The sequence below is a fragment of the Mustela nigripes genome, unplaced genomic scaffold (assembly GCF_022355385.1).
Source record: "Mustela nigripes isolate SB6536 unplaced genomic scaffold, MUSNIG.SB6536 HiC_scaffold_148, whole genome shotgun sequence".
Taxonomy (NCBI): domain Eukaryota; kingdom Metazoa; phylum Chordata; class Mammalia; order Carnivora; family Mustelidae; genus Mustela; species Mustela nigripes.
This window is the reverse complement of record NW_026739562.1, coordinates 8,440,034-8,456,939: the sequence shown is the minus strand read 5'-3', so window position 1 is coordinate 8,456,939 and position 16,906 is coordinate 8,440,034. Positions and strand designations below refer to the sequence as shown.

Genomic DNA, 16,906 nt, shown 5'->3' with positions numbered 1-16,906 from the left:
TAAACAAAGCATATGGTAAGTCTAAGGAAAGTAGTTACCTCTCCCACTAGAAAGGGGGTTTCAAGAGCACATGAGTCTTGAAGGATTAAGTAGAAACATTTCATACATAGTTGACACATGAGGAGGACAAAAAGCCCATTTCAAGTGTTTGGGAGAATAAATACAAAAAGCATGACCTCCTCAGAGAATGCTAAATTCAGAGAGGGAGGAGGCAGGAATGAAGTTGAATTGGAACCGGAGTGTGAAGAGCTTTGAGTGCCAAATGAACACACCACCCTGGCCATAACCTTACCTCAGAAGTCTTGAGTGAGATCTCCACACACATTGATCTCCCAACAGCAGGCAACTGTCCTGCCAGCGCCTTTTTTGCTTCATGTGTAACCTCTGGGATGTCTTTGATTGCTAAATTGAACTAGAAAACAAAAGGGACTTTTGTTAAACACTCACAAGGCACATTATGGGAACATAAAGCAATGAGATGGTTATGCTGGGTAATGCGGGCATAGCTTTGAGTGATGAAGGACATCCATTCATTTCTCCCTTGCCCAGAAAAGTCCTGCATCAAAGCCCCAAAACTCAGGTTGAAAGAGGTAATGACTTATTATAAAAATCAGTCAACAAGGTATTTTCCTAAAGACTAAATTTTTCCCCGACTGCAGAAGAAAGATGAAAATCATACAAACCTAGGGCTACCATCTGATGAAGAATGTACTTTCCAAGTGAATGAATCAAATGGAATTCGACATATTAATGTTATGATTTAGTAATACTATAAACTGTATTCTTTGCAACTGCACCATGTACAATTCCTGATGACAAACACGCCTTAAAAAAAAAAAACAAAACAAAACAGGAACTTTACCCAATCTGAACCCGTTGGGGATGAAGATGAACGAGTGCAAATCTTCTCGCCGAGTCGAGCCTGGACAATCACTTGGACAGTCTAAAAAAAAAAAAAGCAAACAAACAAGAAAAAAAATCAATGATGAAGAGTCTTAAATTGATCTGACTCACAATCAGGGTTAACACCCCCTGAATGCAGGGTTATAAAGATGCCAATGATCGTAACATCACTTTAGGAAATGACAGGATTTTAAAATTCAAGAACATATTAAAAAAAAAACAACACAAAAATAATACTGTAAATATTCCTGAGGGCATAATGTCAATTGATTGGAGGAATTTTAGTTTAAGGCTTGGGATCTGTAATATTCTCACATGGCAGAAGGAAATTTGCACATGGTAGCTCTGACTTTCATAAAGAAACAAGTCCAACCGTAGGTTTAAATATTCACTGCCGTACACTTATGTAATCATAGTAGATTTAAACCAAGGATTCCACAATTATTCATATCATTTGGCCCATATGGCAAAAGTCTCCCAACTAATTTTACAACCAGAATCTACTGCATGGATTGTTTTTTACATGGCAATCATGAGAAGGAGTGATAGAGGTGGAAATGATTTTTAGATTTAAGAAAATATAACTTCTCAAGAAAATATAACTTCTCAAGCATTCAAGATTCAGTTTTAATTCTTCATTTACCCAGAAGGGAACAATAAATGAAAGTCAGGCATTTCAGAGTTAGCTGATGCTTTGGGAAGGATGCCTGAAATGCTGTCCATTCCAGTCCACTATCTTTGTTCCCACCCCAAGGGAACATACTGTGCCAATAACCTGGCATAATAGTTTGACATTTCTGCAAACAGCCTTGCAAAAAAAAATTTTTTTTGAACAAGTAGCTGTGGAAAATTGGAAACTAGTTTTTAGTTACACCCCCAGTACCGCCCCCAAACTTCACAGTTTGGTTTACAACAGACAGAAGTATCCCTTAAAATGGGCAAGCTGCAAGCTGTTATTCTATATTTCCAAAAAGGGAGAAGCACGGAAGTTATTTCTAACAGTTCTGAGCTCAAGAGAATAGATATATTACCTTGAGGGCAAAAAATTTAATAAACTTGTCCAGGTCCTTTCTGTCCTGGGAACTGAGATCAGTTTCCATTGCCTATAGGAATCTAAAACAGGAAAAAAAAAAGTGTTGAAAAATGTGACTAATATCTTTTAAATTCAAAGCATACAGAGATGGTATTGTCTAGCTGTGCAAACAGTCATGTGGGAGGGAAAAAAATTTCTCCCTAAGATACCAAAGTGAAAAAATATTAAGATAGTATCTTTTGAGGAAAATAAATTCCTCACAAAGAAAATCTAGGCTGTAAAATTTAATTCCCATTCCGGAATGGAAAAAAAGAATACTTCCTTAACACACACACACAAGAAAAGAACCAAAGTCTAGGGACCTGAACAATAGATGAGGACAAGCCATTTTACCTGCATCTGAAACTTTGAGCTTTACCTATAATTTATCTATTAAAAAAAGTTCTACTACCCACCATACTGAGGACTAAATTTCTAACAAGACAAAAATTGTTAAAACATAAAATGAGGGGTGCCTGGGTGGCTCAGTCGGTTAAGCGTCTGACTCTTGATTTTGGCTCAGGGCATGATCTCAGGGTGGTGAGATTAAGTGCAGTGTGGCTCCTTGGGAGCTGGAGTCTGCCTGGTGTTCTTTCTCCCTTTCCCCTCCCCCTGCTCACACATGCTCTTGCTCTCTCTCTTTCTCTCTCCAATAAATAAACAAAATCTTAAAAAAAAACATAAAATAAGATCATCTGTATTCCTTCAGAAGGGCACTAGATCAGTTTAACTTTGGGGACCCCTTTTGAGAATCTGGTAACAAGACAAGGCCTTTCTCTAGAAAAATGCACACATATAGAAATGTTTGGATATAACTTCAGGGGGTTCATGGATTTCATGGAGTACATCACAGCTCCTCAGGTTGAAATGGCTTCAGGTAGAGCTGGTATGAGGAAGCGAAAACATTTAGGGAGAGAACATGAACAAAGAGTATCAGCAACAGAGAGCAAAATGGATTTGGAACTATTAAGTATCCCAGTTTTTTAGAGGACTATGTATGGACAGGGAGATGGTATGGCTGGTTGGGGCCAGATCATGAGAATCTTGAATGCAATGCAAGCCTAATACAACAGAAACGGGAGCTCCTTCAAGATCTTTGAGGAAAGGAACTAACAGGATCAGAGTGCTAGCATCATCTGAATGGTGCTTTAGAAAGAGCTTTGCTAGCGTATTGTAGAACAGTTTTGAGTATGAAAAGCAGGGAGACCAGTTAAGTCCTTGGCAATAATGCAGGCTTGTGGTCAAGGCTAAAACTCTAGTACAGTTATGGTTTGGAGATAGTATGGGTGGGAGATATTTTAAAGGAAGAGTTGATGGGATTTAAGGACTGACTACAAAAAGTTTAACAAGGTTTCAGTTAACAATAAACAGGAAGCTAGTTTTAAGGAAATGTATAAATAGAAAAGAGCTGAAACTAAATTTTAAAAACTGAGATATAATACCATACACAAAAATAAATTCAAAATGGATGAAACATCTAAATGTGAAACAGGAAAACCATCAAAATCCTAGAGAACACAGGCAGCAACCTCTTTGGCATCAGCCATAGCAACTTCTTAACTACATTTGTCTCCCAAGCTGAGGAAAGGGAAACAAAAGTAAAAATGAACTACTGGGACTTCATCAAGATAAAAATCTGCACAACCAAAGAAAAAAATCAAAACTAAAAGGCAACCTACAGAACGGGAGAAGATATTTGCAAATGACATATATGAGAAAGGGTGAGTATCCAAAATATATAAAGAACTTACCAAATTCAACATCCAAAACACAAATAATCCAGTTAAGAAATGGGCAGAAGACATGAACAGACATTCTTCCAAAGAAGACATACAGTTGGCCAACAGACACATGGAGTATGCTCAATTTCACTCATCATCAGGGAAATACAAACCAAACCTACAATAAGATATCACCTCACACCTGTCAGAATGGCTAAAATCAACAATACAAAAAACATAACAGGTGTTGGTGAGAATGTGTAAAAGGGTGAACCCTCTTAAAATGTTGGCAGGAATGCAAACTGGTGAAACCACTCCTGAAAGCACTATGAAGGCTCCTCAAAAAGTTAAAAATAGAACTACCCCATGATCCAGCAATTTCACTACTAGGTGTTTACCCAAACAATACAAAAATACTGATTCGAAGGGATATATGCATTCCAATTTTTATATCAGCACTATCAACAATACCCAAATTATGGAAAGAGCCCAATACCCATCAACAGATGGATAAAGAACTTGTGATATATATATATATATATATACATATACACATATATACATATATATGCACACATATACACACACACACAATTGAATACTGCTCAGCCATCAAAAAGAATGAAATCTTGCGGGACATTTGGGTGGTTCAGTTGGTTAAGTGTCTGCCTTTGGCTCAGGTCATGATCAAAGGGTCCTGGGATTGAATCCCACATCAGGCTCCTTGCTCAGGAGGGAGCCTGCTTCCACTTCTCCCTCTCCCTCCCCCTGCCATGCTCTCTTTCACTCTGACCAAAAAAAAAAGGGGGGGGTGCCTGGGTGGCTCAGTGGGTTAAAGCCTCTGCTTGGGATAGAGCCCCACATGGGGCTCTCTGCTCAGCGGGGAGCCTGCTTCCTCCTCTCTCTCTGCCTGCCTCTCTGCCTACTTGTGATCTCTCTCTGTGTCAAATAAATAAATAAAATCTTAAAAAAAAAAAAAGGATGAAATCTTGCCATTTGCAATGATGTGGATGGAAATAGAGTGTATTATGCAAAGTGAAATAAGACAGTCAAAAAAGACAAATACCAAACAATTTCACTCATGTAGAATTTAAGAAATGGAACAAATGAACACGGGGAAAAAGACAAAGGCAAACCATGAAACAGAACTATAGAGAACAAACTGAGGGTTGCTGGAGGAGATGTGAACGGGGGATGGATTAAATGGATGATAAGAATTAAAGAGGGCACTTGTGATGAGCACTAGGACATAAAAGTGATGGAATCACTAAATTCTACTCCTGAAGCTCATACTACACTATATGTTAACTAACTGGAATTTAAATAAAAACTTAAAAGTACATGGGGTGCCTGGGTGGCTCAGTGGGTTAAGCCGCTGCCTTTGGCTCAGGTCATGATCTCAGGGTCCTGAGATCGAGTCCCACATCGGGCTCTCTGCTCAGCAGGGGGCCTGCTTCCCTCTCTCTCTCTCTGCCTGCCTCTCAGTCTACTTGTGATTTCTCTCTGTCAAATAAATAAATAAAATCTTTAAAAAAAAAAACTTAAAAGTACAAAAAATAAAAATAAAAATAAATAAAAATGGGGTATAACTTACATGTAGTGAAATGTACAAATCTTGGGTGTACAGCTCAATAAATATCTTATTGTTTTTATTTCTATTTTGATAGATACTTTGTTTGTATATATCCATATAACTGCAATTCAGATCAAGTTACAGAACATTTCCAATAGTTCAGAGGGTTCCCTTGTGTCCCCTCAGGAAAAAGTAACCATTATTCTGACTTCTATCACCATAGATCAGTTTTATCTATTCTTTTTTTTTTTTTTTTTAAGATTTTATTTATTTATTTGACAGAGAGAAATCACAAGTAGATGGAGAGGCAGGCAGAGAGAGAGAGAGAGGGAAGCAGGCTCTCCGCTCAGCAGAGAGCCCGATGCGGGACTCGATCCCAGGACTCTGAGATCATGACCTGAGCCGAAGGCAGCGGCTTAACCCACTGAGCCACCCAGGCGCCCCAGTTTTATCTATTCTTACAAATCATTCCATTTAAATAAATGGAATCAAACAATATTAACTCTTTTGTGGGTAGCTTCCTTTATTCAAGTCATGCCTGTGAAAATCATAATGCTGCATGTGGAACTTTATTCTTTTTTTCATTGCTATGTAGCACTCCACTTTACAAATATATCACAAATTATAAATTCCAGCAGATAACCATTTGCGTTGCTTCCTGGTTTTGGCTATTGTATTTTTACACAAATCTTTTGGTGGATATAAACACTCCTTGCCATCAGCTGTAAGCCCAGCATTATTAATGCTGGGTCACAAAGTGTAAGTACCTAGTTTTACCAGACACGGACAGTTTTCCAGAATCTGTACCGATGTACACACCCATCAGCAGTATATGATGGTTCCGGATGCTCCACAGCTATACCACTACCTGGTACTACTGATTCTTAAATTTCAGCCATCCTGGTAGAGGTGCGGTAGTATCTCATTTAATCTGTATTAGATGATTAGTGATTAAATTAGTGATTAAATGAACACTGGATTCCCCCTATTAGCATCTTTTCATAAGCTTATTGGCTACTTGGAAATCATCTTTAATGAAGTTCTAGTTCAAGTATTTTGCCCAATTAAAAATTAGGTTATCTTTTTTTACTAAACTGTTGAAGTTTCTAAAATATATATATAGTGGATATAAGTACTTTGTTGGATATGCACTATAAATATCTTCTCCCAGTTTGTGTCTTGCCTTTCTTACAGCATCTGCTTCTTTTCATGAGAGTCTGAATATACTAATGGACAAAGGCCAGACTACTGTATCAAAATAGAGCTCTGACCCACAACCTGCAGGAACCAGCCCAGAAAGGAAGTGAAACTAACATTCCATTATCTAGCCCAAGAAGTCAACATACTATCTACAGTAATCAGTCAAGGAAGCCAAACTATCTCTACCAACTAACTAGTCCAGAAAGCCAACAGTAACCCTAAAAAACTGACCCCAAAGAGTCAAGACTTGAGTAATAACCCCCAATTACCTCCCCTAATTTTCCTCCCTGGTTCCAACTTAGGACCAACCACAGAAAGCCAAATATATAAACCTAAATAACCACATAGGATGCCCCCACTTGTAGTTAGGCTGCCTAGAGCTTTCCCATGCCAATAACCCCAAATCAGGACATATCTGAAGTTCTTCCTTTCCTCCACTATAAAGCTTCCCACTGGTCTACCTGCCTTTGAGTCTTTGCCAATGCGAGTGATGGCGGCTAACTCCCCTGCTATGACAAGCTCTGATTAAATAGGCTTCACCCATTCTCATTTTTGTGTTTATTTCCACATTAAAAACAGCTTTGCTGAGGTATAACTGACAATAAAAAATATACTGGAAATGCAATGCATAATAAGTTTTTTTTTTTTTTTTAAAGATTTTATTTGAGAGCAAGTGAGCATAGGGGCAGGGGAGCAGAAAGAGAAGGACAAGCAAACTCCATGCTAACCGCAGAGCCTGATTCAGAGCTCAGTCCCACAACTCTGAGATCATGTCCTGAACAGAAATCAAGAGTCAGACGCTTAACTAAGGGACCCACCCAGATGCTCCAAGATGCTGTAAGTGGTGACATCTATTTGTAACTGTAAAACCATTACCACAAAGTATCCCCACTGTAATCTCTCCTTCCAGTACCTCCTCAATGCCTCATCCTTTGGCAACTACTGCCCTGCTTTCTATCACCATAGATACCTACCTGCATTGTCTAGAGTTTTATATAAATGAAATCAGAAAGTATGTACTCTTTGGCTTCTTTCACTTAGCATAATTATTTTGAGGTTCATCCATGTTGTGTTCTATGTTCATGTTCATTTTTTCTATTGCTGAGTAATAGCCTCTTATGGAGTCTTTTGATTAGCAGAGGTTCTTAATTGTAATAAGTCAAATTTCTCAACTTGTTTTTTAGCACTTCTTTGTGCTCTGCTGAAAAAAATTTTTGCTGATCTCAAAGTCATGAAAATCTTCTTTTCTTCTAAAAATGTTATTGTTTGCCTTTCATGTTTACATTCATGATCCATCATAAATTAATTTTTCCTGTGGCAGAAGTTTGGGGTTGAGGTTCATTATTTTTTTGATAATCAGTTCAGGTTACTTAATAGGTCAAATCAAAACACCAAATAACCAACTTGTAATTAATGGAAAGGGTAAGACTGAGGTTAAAGTTGGAGAGAAGGAGATAGTCTCCAAAAAGAAGGAATAGTTTAAAAACCATAGCAGTAGATGAAATCACCATGGAAGACAGAAGGGAAAAATAACAAAGGCCCCAGGAAAATACCATAAAGAGAAATGCCAGAACTTATCAAAGAAATATGAAAAATGATTTCTGAGCAGTCATCATAGAAACTGAGAGGAAGTAAGTTTCAAGATTGAAGGGATGGTCAAATAACATAAAAGTACTTGTGGAAGAGGCAAAACTTGACCTCTACCCCTCAGGTTTCCAGCTGGGCGTCTTTAACAAAAGGACAGATGAACAGGAGAAAAACGTTTTTTTGTTTTTAAAGATTATTTATTTACTTATTTGACAGACAGAGATCACAAGTAGGCAGAGAGGTGGGCAGAGAGAGAGAGGAGGAAGCAGGCTCCTGGCCGAGCAGAGAGCCTGATGCGAGGCTCGATCCCAGGACCCTGGGATCATGACCTGAGCCAAAGCCAGAGGCCTTAACCCACTGAGCCTCCCAGGTGCCCCAAAAAACGGTTTATTAACACCTGCAGTGCACATCTCACAAAAGAGACCTCAGCAGAGGGGCACCTACGTGGCTCAGTCTGGTTAAGCGGCTGTTTTTGGCTAGGGTCACGATCCCAGGATCCTTGACCAAGTCCTGCATCAGGTTCCCTGTTCAGCAGAGAGCCAGACCTCAACAGAAAAGTAATCGAAGAGTGTGGCTTAGAACTGTGGCTTATATGGGATCTTCAACAAAGAATGATAAAGTTGTAGAGAAATGACAAGACAAAGGAAAGCAGTTCTAGGCTTCCAAGGGTGGCAAACTGTGGGAAGGTAAATATATGGGAGGAAACTAATGGGGTAAGCTTTGTTTGCAGATTCCACCAGTGCCTTCTCTAAGCCATAAGAGTCTGTCTCTAAGAAAAGGAGAATTTGGGGCACCTGGGTGGCTCAGTGGGTTAAGCCACTTCCTTCGGCTCAGGTCATGATCTCAGGGTCCTGGGATCGAGCACCGCATCGGGCTCTCTGCTCAGCGGGCAGTCTGCTTCCCTCTCTCTCTCTCTCTCTGCCTGCCTCTCTGCCTACTTGTGATCTCTCTCTCTGTCAAACAAATAAATAAAATCTTAAAAAAAAAAAAAAGAAAAGGAGAATTTATCTCACCTTCGGGCAGAAAAGTGGAAGGTAAAGACAGGTTCTTCAACATTTACTGCTTAATGGCCTTCAAATCAAAATAATTTTTATTTCAAAGAGGCATATTCACATTCTGATTTCCTTCACTTTCAAGGTGATGAGAAAAATGCCACTGGACTTAACATCATGTTGCTAATGATCTTTGAGTGAATCACCTTTTTTTTTTTTTTAAGATTTTATTTATTTGAGAAAGAATGAGAGAGAGAGAGAAAGCATTGAGAGTGAGGAGGGTCAGAGGGAGAAGCAGACCTCCCAATGAGCAGGGAGCCCGATGTGGGATGATCCGGGGAGTCTAGGATCAGGATCTGAGCCAAAGGCAGTTGCTTAACCAACTGAGCCACCCAGGTTCCCAAGAGGATCGCCTCTTAAGAGCAGGGGTGCTTCAGCTCGATTCTGAGAAGTTAAGAAGGAAGAGACCTCAAGCTGCTGTGAAAAGGATTTTCTCTACAGCACAACACTATTTGAGCAAATGGGGGGGGGGTGGAGAAACCAATGGAAGGAGAAACAAAGCACCTGAGAAGAAAGGACTGAGGGACTCAGATGCCACAGTAGAGTCTACTGTGATCAATGATAGGTTAAGGCCCGAAGTGATCCAAATTAGAAAGGACTTATCTTTTAGAGCCTACCACTTGTCTGTCTGACCGCATTTTGAAGCATACACCCACCTTCAGACCTTCCTGAATATTGGTTGAAAAGAACACCAACAAATGTTATGGTAAATATAAAGCCTTTTAAAGGGTTAAACTGTTCAAGGCCCTGAAGCAACCACAGCAACAGATCTGAGATAAGAATAATGCTGGAGGGTTGTACTGCCCTTATTTAATACTGAATTTGAAGTGGGGAACTGTGTTCCCACCACCAGAACACCTACCAATGCAAACATAATAGCACACTGACTCTTGTGACTTTTTGTTCGGAGGTAGGAACTAAAGGATTATGTAACTAGAGTTAGTTAGAGAGCCAAAAGGGGCAAGATCTCCACTGGGGAAAAAGTTATCTACAGACATCAGAGCTTGTTGTTCCCTCAGGCCTCGCCTATCTAGCAGTTAATTCATCCTTTAGAATATAAAGTTTACCCTATGCCTTGCTTGTTTTAACAGTCCTTCCTCGAATGTTCCAAGGACTTGAAAGGGAAATTAAAAAGGGACCTACAATTCATCCCTTTTTTCTGCCCTTTACTAATACTAGCCAGTTACTAAATCCTTCAAGTTCTTGCTTATACAAAATCCTTTTATATATGTGCTACATTTTCATTTCTAAAGAACCACCTTAATCCAGGTCTCATTTCTTAGCTGGAAGAGACTCACTTGGTTACTCTACATTTGAACGAGATCAGGATATGCCATCCCAAAATAAGCCACTTTGGCATAAAGATTATTTTAAGCTGAAGACATTTGAGATTCAACAGATGTCGAAAGAAACCTTCTTGGGCTTCCCTTATCTGACTAAAAGCAGAAACTTCTGAAAAATGAGGACAGCCATAAATTCCCATTTCAGGTTGGCATCTACTTCTGAGAGAGAGATCACAAGTCCCCACTCCGTGGGAGTTTCAAGGTCAGGAAGAAGATAGACCATTTGCACTTACCTAAACAAATATTATCATAAACTTTTTTATCTCCCATTTGTTCTCCTAAAGACTCATTTGTCTTTTCTAAAGAAACTGATTTGTGGGGCGTCTGGGTGGCTCAGTGAGTTAAAGCCTCTGCCTTCGGCTCAGGTCATGATCCCAGGGTCCTGGGATCGAGCCCTGCATCAGGCTCTCTGCTCAGTGGGGAGCCTGCTTCCTCCTCTCTCTCTCTGCCTACTTGTGATCTCTGTCTGTCAAATAAATAAATAGATAAATAAATAAATAAATAAAATCTTAAAAAAAAAAAAAAAGAAACTGATTTGTTCTTCTCATAAAAGTCTCCCCCTGCCCCCAACCCACCCCCCTACCCCCCGGGTACCTGGCTGGCTTAGTGGGATCAGCCTTCAGCTCTTGATCTCTGGGTCGTGAGTTCAAGCCCAATGTTGGGGAGAGATATGAATGAATGAATGACTAAATAAAAATACATCTTTTTTAAAGAAGCCTTTTCTCGGGGCGACTGGGTGGCTCCGTGGGTTATAAAGCCTCTGCCTTCGGCTCAGTTCATGATCCCGGGGTCCTGGGATCGAGCCCCACTTCGGGTTCTCTGCTTCGCGGGGAGCCTGCTTCCCCCTCTCTCTCTGCCTGCCTCTCTGCCTACTTGTGATCTCTGTCTGTCAAATAAATAAATAAATAAATCTTTTAAAAAATAAAATAAAATAAGCCTTTTCTCCTAGGCCTCTTTCTCTTACTAAATTAGACCTATAAGTCCCAAATGCTAACCACCAGGGTTATTCATCACTGAGTACTGCTATAGTTGATAGTCTCATGTCAGTTTAAATTGCAGGCTCTTGGGACTCCTGGGTGGCTCAGTTGGTTGGACGACTGCCTTCGGCTCAGGTCATGATCCCGGAGTCCCGGGATTGAGTCCCACATCAGCCTCCCAGCTCCATGGGGAGTCTGCTTCGCTCTCTGACCTTCTCCTTGCTCATGCTCTCTCTCACTGTTTCTCTATCAAATAAATAAATAAAATCTTTAAAAAAAAATAAAATAAAATAAATTGCAGGCTCTTAGGTACTAAACATAAGAACGTAGGAAAAGTTTTCCTCAACACCTTCTACTAGGTTACCTTGTAAACCTCAGGCACAATGCTAAAAGAGTAAGTAAAGCATTATCTCATATTGCTCTTATGTTCCAGAAATTTTGACAAACTCCTAAGTTTCAACTTCATGATTGCCCATGCAAAGTCAGCAGGGAAAACAGGTGAGATGATTTTGAAAAGGTAATCAGAGGTCTGCTAGCACTTTTTTTTTTTTTTAGAATTTTTTTTTCAAGATTTTATTTATTTATTTGACAGAGAGAGATCACAAGTAGGCAGAGAGGCAGGCAGAGAGAGAGGAGGAAGCAGACTCCCTGCTCAGCAGAGAGCCCAATGCGGGACTCTATCCCAGGACCCTGAGATCATGACCTGAGCTGAAGGAAGTGGCTTAACCCACTGAGCCACCCAGGCGCCCCTGCTAGCACTTTCTTATGAAAGATCTTGGTCACTGAAATTACCAAACAAATGGTGATCCAGAACCAGTGTCTAATCCTTGGACATACATGCTCAAAAAAACAATTTTATTAGTTCAATCAGGGTTTTGAGGACAACTTCAGTTATAAGAGAGTGTATATACCATAAATCCAGTTTATTATTTGAAAAATAAAATGGCTAAGTAGATGGAAATAGAAGCATTAAGTGATCAACATAATGCCTTTCCTAAAAGCGGCCATTTTGTGAAACCAAAATTATTTCCAAAGGTTAACTAGGTATCATCCTACTATGAGATTCATGTATCTTTCTCCACCTCAGGGGCAAGCAGACTGGAATTCCACCAAGAGTCTAGAGAAGGGTAACTGGGTGGCTCAGATGGTTAAGCGTTTGACTCTGTATCTCAGGAGCCTGGAATCAAGCCCTACACCAGGCTCCACACTCCTCCTGTGGACCCTGCCTGGGATTCTCCCTCACTCTGCCCCTCCCCCCAACCCATCTGCGGGGCATTCTCTCCCCGACAACCCAGAAAGCCTAGAGAGGCTTCTTAACTGACAATGTATGTATTCACTTGGCTTTACGATTCTTTAGGCATTGCAGACCATGGCCCACATTCGTTGTCATCACCAACACATTGTAATTGACTAAAAGGCTGTTTACATTAAGGTTGCAGATGCCCTAATATGGTGGGTTTTAAAGCAGTTCATCAGCTGCTAGAGGACTGAGCCAAAGTATGGCTTTAGGTTATCACTTAGTTCAAATCAAGGCCATTTCACCTCTTAGCATTATGGGGTTTCAATTATGTTGCAAACTCAGTGTTTCAATTATGTTGCAAACTCTTCTGCACACTTATCCCTTCACTGGTAATATGCTAAATATATAAGGTTTTTTTTTTTTAAGAATTTATTTATTTGAGAGAAGATCACAAGTAGGCAGAGAGGCAGGCAGAGGTGGGGGTAGTGGGAAGCAGGCTCCCCGCTGAGCAGAGAGACCAACGCAAGGCTCAATCCCAGGACCCTGGAATCATGAGCTGAGCCAAAGGCAGAGGCTTTAACCCACTGAGCCACCCAGGCGCCCCTAAGTTTTTGTTTGTTTGTTTGTTTTTAAGATTTTATTTATTTATTTGACAGAGAGAGACACAGCAAGAGAGGGATCACAAGCAGAGGGAGTGGGAGACGGAGAAGCAGGCTTCCCACCAAGCAGGGAGCCCGATGCCGGGCTTGATCCCAAGACCCAGGGATCGTGACCTGAACCGAAGGCAGTTGCTTAACCGACTGAGCCACACAGGCACCCCCTGAATATGTAAGTTAATCACAGCTACCTACCACCTTCTTTATTAAATGTTTTGCCCTAGGGACATAACCTAATTACTATGTGTAATTTCAGATATTTACAAAAAAATTCTATGTGGTTCCCACCAACATATATTTGATTAAATTTATCAAGTGTTACCTTTAATAAAATGGCTTAATTAGGTCAGAAATATATTTACACATTGTAATCCTCCCACAAATACTGCTATCCACTCATCAACACCTCTTTTCCCCCAGACTCACCATTCACAGCTTTTCCTGCCTGAGAAATAACCTCAATTAAGGCCTTTCTTTAAGACGTATACATTTAACAACAAAAAATTTTTAGTGGGCTTTGAGTTGCAATTTCAGTTCAACAACATTCTCTGCACATCATTTCGTTTTTTCCCCCCATTTTTTTAGAGAGTGAGAGAACACACTTGAGAGTGGAGGGAAGAGAGTGGGAGAATCTTAAGCAGGCTCCAAGCCTACGGGGGAGCCAGCCATGGGGCTGCATCTCACACTCCTGAGATCATGACCTGAGCCAAAAGCACGAGTCGGATGCTTAACTGATTGAGCCACCCAGTTACTTCCATCATTTTCATTAACAGAAATTCCTAACAAGTAATTCTTTAAGGTTCCCAAAGTATTTAGAACACGTAGAGATTTATACTATACTAAACTATTTTTAAACAAGTACTGAAAATATAATAGCAAAATGTGGTATGTCTATACACAATATATACATATACAATGGAATATTATCCAGCCTTAAAAAGGAAATTCTGATTCATGCTACAACATGGACGAACCCTGAGGACATTAGCTAAATGAAATAAGCCAGTCACAAAAGGACAAATGCTGTATGATACCACTGTTATGAAGTACTCAAGAGGTCAGATCATGGCCATAAAGCATGCGTGCTTGTCAGGAGCTGGGGAAGGAGAGAATGGGGAGTTCGTGTTTAACTCCTCATTGTTATATAAGATGTAGATAATCTTACATTGTTATGTAAGCTGTAGATAATCATCGACATCCAAATACTAGACAGAAGATTCTACACCACTGCTCCAGTGCAAAATACATAATCAACAAGGGAAAAGCAGACTTAACCAGATAGGCAGGTTCTCTACTTCTTTTGACTTTCATACCGAAATGGTAATTTTAACTTTAGAAAATGAGTTCTACTTAAGTAGGTAAACATTTATCTCAACTATCTTCCCAATCCCCAGTTAAGAGCACAGAAATATAAAGGTTGTAAATAAAGGCAGAAAAGGGGGCACCTTTGTGGCTCAGTTAGATAAGCATCTGCCTTCAGCTCAGGCCACGATCTCCAGGTCCCGGGACTGAGCCCTGAGTTGGGCTCCCTGCTCAGCAGGGAGTCTGCCTCTCTCTCTCCATCTGCCAATGCCCCTGTTTCTGCTCTCGCTCTCTCTCAAATACATAAAATATTAAAAAAAATAATAATAATGGCAGAAAAGGAAATAACAAATGAAAGATATCAACAAAATATTGGAAGGCAAAAAGTGAAAAGACTGGTTAAGTATAAAGGTTTCCATGCTTGTTTATTTCTACTCAATCCTAAAACACCATTAAAACAAAAAATGGCAGGGGCAGGGGTGGGAGGGCTTAAAAAGCATACACACAGGGACCAGAAGAATACGCATGGAGATAATAGCATCACAGTTTTGGAAGACAGAAAACAGAAGGAATAGATAACTGACTGAGCAGAGCTGACAAAGCAAACTCATCAGAACCAAACCCCAAAGAGGCTAAGGAATGAGAATTACCAGATCTCTCCTAAAAAAGTAGAATGGCCGATGAAGCTGAAACAGGAAGATTATTTTATAAAAGTCCATAAAAGAAGCAGTTAGACCCCACTCTAGGCCCCACACTCCTTTCATAACCCCACGCAGGGCAAAACAGACCTTCCTCCTTCATGTCAGAAGACTGGACATTGACCTTTTGGAAACAATGAATCAAAGAACATGCTGGATTTCCATCAGGTCTGTATGAGGCACTCTGTTCTGAAGAAAAGATTCATGGGGGGAGCAGTACTCTCAGTTTCCAAGGGGGGAAAAACCACTTTATTGGTATTATAAAAATCTAAGAGAGTGGCACCTGGGTGGCTCAGTCAGTTAAGCATCTGCCTTCGGCTTAGGTCATGATTTCAGGGCCCTGGGACTGAGCCCCACATGGGCCTCTCTGCTCAGAAGGGAGTCAGCTTTTCCTCTCCCACTGCCAACCACTCATGCTTTCTCTCTCAAATAAATATTTATTTGCCAGAAAGAGAGATCATAAATAGGCAGAGCAGCAGGCGGAGAGGGGGAAGCAGGCTCCCTGCTGAGCAGAGAGCCCGATGCGGGGCTCGATTCCAGGACCCTGAGATCATGATCTGAGTCAAAGGCAGAAGTTTAACCCATTGAGCCACCCAGGTGCCCTCAAATAAATAAAATCTTTAAAAAAACAAAAACAAAAACCACGAATAGAAACAGAAAGAAAAGGGAAATTTGCATAGGTGAGGGCAACAGTAAGCAGTAAAGGAGAATAAGAGTTATATCAAATCAGGTACTTAAAACATCCAACCTCATTAGCTGAAGCCCCATGAAGACAGCCACGCTGGAGTCTCCACTGAGAAGCATGGACGAGTGTCCACCCCTCAGGTGAGACCTCCAACTGAAAATCCCCGTAAGGGCCATATTTGGAGGGCAAACAACAGGATCTGAAGTTAAACAAGTGTTCGCCTGTTGGAGGCTACGGCATGGTTGGAGTCGTGGATCAAACCAAGCCCTAACTTGTGTCTCCTTTAAAGTCCGGACGCCTTGATAAGGGGTTAAGGACAGGAAAGTTGAGTAACAGTGAGAAAGGGTTTGTGCTGTGTGTCGTGCGCTCGCCTACGTGACTTTCCACGCGCTCTCCCTACAGAAGGGAACAATGTGGTCAGGGTCATGAATTCTTACTTGGTCCTTGTTGTTCCTGTACTGCCCATAACCCACTCCCTGGTAGACTTGTCTTGCTAATGGCTTTAGCCAAAACTACCTGGCATCACGAGGTTTACTTGTAGTTAATGTAAACTTGTTATAGGAACTTGGGGTCATCTGACTAGGTACTGTGATCTGCCTTATAAATGCTTGTAAGATATGGAATAAATTTGGCACTGTTGGACATCCTCCTCAGTGTCCCTCCTACCCCCATCTCTTTGTCTCTGAATTCTTTTCACCATCCTCATACCCTCACGTTTCCTGGTCGATTTGTCGCGCTGGCCGCGACATTCGCCTATGTGCAGTTTGGAGTGAGCTGAATTCCTGTTATCATGTCTAACATCTTCAAGGAGCCTGGGCCACATGTGCTTGCCACCCCCTTCTCAATTCCATTCTGAGGGGCCAGCCCAACCTGGAGCAGGAGGGGATGTAAGGCAAA

At 40.8% G+C, this 16,906-nt stretch overlaps 1 protein-coding gene across 7 annotated transcripts in view; it reads right to left on the bottom strand.

Moving 5' to 3' along the window:
- LOC132008473 (autophagy-related protein 13) overlaps positions 1-16,906 on the bottom strand; it is a 56,105-nt gene that overhangs the window by 24,300 nt on the left and 14,899 nt on the right. For all 7 annotated transcript variants that reach the window (XM_059387125.1, XM_059387128.1, XM_059387129.1 and 4 more), the window contains 3 exons: positions 1,935-2,016; positions 863-943; positions 293-412 (listed from right to left, as the gene is read on the bottom strand). In XM_059387125.1, coding sequence (XP_059243108.1) covers positions 293-412; positions 863-943; positions 1,935-2,003 — 270 coding nt within the window. In that variant the 5' untranslated portion in view covers positions 2,004-2,016. The remainder of the gene's footprint in view (positions 1-292; positions 413-862; positions 944-1,934; positions 2,017-16,906) is intronic.